Here is a 2,486-nt window from a genome sequence, read left to right as displayed (position 1 = left end):
TGTTCGATTCACACCACCCACTGGAGCACAAGCTAGGGGTCATGAGAACACTGCACCACAGAGCAGAAAACATACCAACAAGCGCCCAAGCCAGAGAGAAGGAACAGAACCACCTGAAGGGGGCACTTACAGCCTGTGGATACCCTAAATGGACCTTTGTGAAGACAGCCACAAGATCCAAGAAGAACAAAACTACAGGGGAGGAGGAAAAGAAGGTCAAACACAACAACATTGTGATTCCATACGTGTCTGGAGTATCAGAGAAACTCAGGAGGATTTTCAACAAACACAACATCCCTGTGTTTTTTAAACCCAAGAACACACTAAGACAGATGCTGGTCCACCCCAAAGACCGCACACCCAAACACAAGAAAAGCAATCTAGTGTATGCGGTCCAATGCAGTGAGGAATGCACAGACCTGTATATTGGGGAGACTAAACAACCACTACACAAACGCATGGCTCAACACAGAAGGGCCGACTCCTCAGGTCAAGACTCTGCTGTCTACTTACATCTGAAGGACAGAGGACACTCGTTTGAGGACCACCAGGTGCACATTTTAGACAGAGAAAATGGATGTTTGAAAGAGGTGTCAAGGAAGCATCTACACCAGGGTTGAGAAGCCGTCATTGAACAGAGGAGGGGGTCTACGCCACCACTTATCCCCCACTTACAATGCTGTCCTTTCATCACTTCCCAGGAAACTCAACAAACGTAACCTATTGGCCTTTGGATGAGGGACGAAACGTCTTCCAGTATCTTCAACCAAGTCCAGTTGCCCTTGACTTTAACCTTTGTTGGATACTAAGAACATGTTTTCATTCATCAAAAGTCAATGACAGAAAAACATGAAAATTTGTTTTGAGATTAAAAATGTACTTCTTCCTGAGAACTATATGTTTAGAACAACGTTTTTTCTATTTTTTGGTGTATTGTTTACTGACTGCTTGATAGTGTATATCATTTTGATCGCTGTGACTAATTATTGAATGTTCCCATGATCTCAGGTGTGAAGAGGCCTTCTGTTTAAACAAAGATGTTCTCACTGTATCGTCCTGTGGAGTCCTTTTGAAATGTAATTACTTTTTCTCTCTGGATGTTTTTATTGTTTTTAGATGTGGTACGAGTGAAACCTGGAGATGATGTCATTCTGCCATGTCAGGCTCATAATGCCTCCATCAGAGCTGTAGAGTGGACCAGACCTGAGCTGGAGCCAGAGTACGTCCTCTTTTACAGAGGTCGAAGCTCAGTTCCAACCCAGCAGCATCCATCCTTTAAGGACCGGGTGCAGCTGATGGACAGAGAGCTGAAGGACGGAAACGTGTCTTTAATTCTGAAGACCGTGAGCAGCAACGACGCTGGAACATACGAGTGTCGAGTTGCAACAGGTGGATCAAGACATAAGAGAGCCAACATTAACACTGAGCCAATCAGAATCTACCAGCTGGAGGTTTCAGGTGAGTTTGTGGAGGTCAGTGTGTCTGTGTGCCATGTTGTAGCTGCAGTTTATTCCATGTTGATTCTGAGAGTCAAACATGAGGAATATAGAAGATATAGAAGAGTAAATGGAGGCTGTTCCACTGTTCACTCATTTCCTGACTAATATGCACTTTGATCTTCAGGGTCCAACAGCGGAGACGTCAAGGAGGGAAACCAAATTGAAAACCACACAGAGGGAAACTACAGACTTTACTACGGACTGGGAGCAGGTTTAGCTGCTGCTGTTGGATTGGTTGTTGGCTTGAAATATAAAAGTCTTAAGAACAAGAAACCAGAACAGTCTGCTGCTGATGAATCAGGGAGCGATCAGCTCATCTGACGTGTCACAGATCTCTTTCCACCCTGTATCATATATTCAACATGATTTTGTTGAAGTGTGAATGTGTAAATCTGGACTTGGTTGAAGATACTGGAAGACGTTTCGTCCCTCATCCAAAGGACTTCTTCAGTTCTGACTGACTGGCAGGGAAACTCAGCTATTTAACCTCAGTGGGGTCGTTATCCCGGGTCATCGATACCGCTGGTTCGTTAGTGTTCCTTGTTGCTGTGACGACAGTCGTTACAGTCGTTAAGACTACCTGTGGCCAAGACTGAACGACCATCGTTGGTATCTTCACCTGAGGCCAATAGGTTACGTTTGTTGAGTTTCCTGGGAAGTGATGAAAGGACAGCATTGTAAGTGGGGGATAAGTGGTGGCGTAGACCCCCTCCCCTGTTCAATGACGGCTTCTCGACCCTGGTGTAGATGCTTCCTTGACACCTCTTTCAAACCATCCATATTCTCTGTCTAAAATGTGCACCTGGTGGTCCTCAAACGAGTGTCCTCTGTCCTTCAGATGTAAGTAGACTGCAGAGTCTTGACCTGAGGAGTTGGCCCTTCTGTGTTGAGCCATGCGTTTGTGTAGTGGTTGTTTAGTCTCCCCAATATACAGGTCTGTGCATTCCTCACTGCATTGGACCGCATACACTAGATTGCTTTTCTTGT

The 2,486-nt window shown here is 45.2% G+C and overlaps 1 protein-coding gene across 1 annotated transcript; it reads left to right on the top strand.

Annotated features, from left to right (window-relative positions):
• Nucleotides 1–993: 993 nt before the first annotated feature.
• Nucleotides 994–2,002, top strand: LOC123965292 (butyrophilin-like protein 9). The gene is made up of 2 exons (XM_046041856.1): nucleotides 994–1,458; nucleotides 1,624–2,002. Exons 1-2 carry the CDS (start codon nucleotides 1,098–1,100, stop codon nucleotides 1,818–1,820), a joined length of 558 nt encoding a protein of 185 aa, XP_045897812.1. The 5' UTR covers nucleotides 994–1,097; the 3' UTR covers nucleotides 1,821–2,002.
• Nucleotides 2,003–2,486: the final 484 nt, after the last annotated feature.

The sequence above is a fragment of the Micropterus dolomieu genome, unplaced genomic scaffold (assembly GCF_021292245.1).
Source record: "Micropterus dolomieu isolate WLL.071019.BEF.003 ecotype Adirondacks unplaced genomic scaffold, ASM2129224v1 contig_9084, whole genome shotgun sequence".
NCBI lineage: Eukaryota > Metazoa > Chordata > Actinopteri > Centrarchiformes > Centrarchidae > Micropterus > Micropterus dolomieu.
This window is presented reverse-complemented; position numbering and strand designations above follow the sequence as displayed.

Coding starts and splice junctions, on each gene's coding strand:
- LOC123965292 (XM_046041856.1), top strand. CDS start 1,098: ATGTTTTTATTGTTTTTAGATGTGGTACGAGTGAAACCTGGAGATGAT. Junction 1,459..1,623: donor CTACCAGCTGGAGGTTTCAG/GTGAGTTTGTGG, acceptor TTTGATCTTCAG/GGTCCAACAGCGGAGACGTC.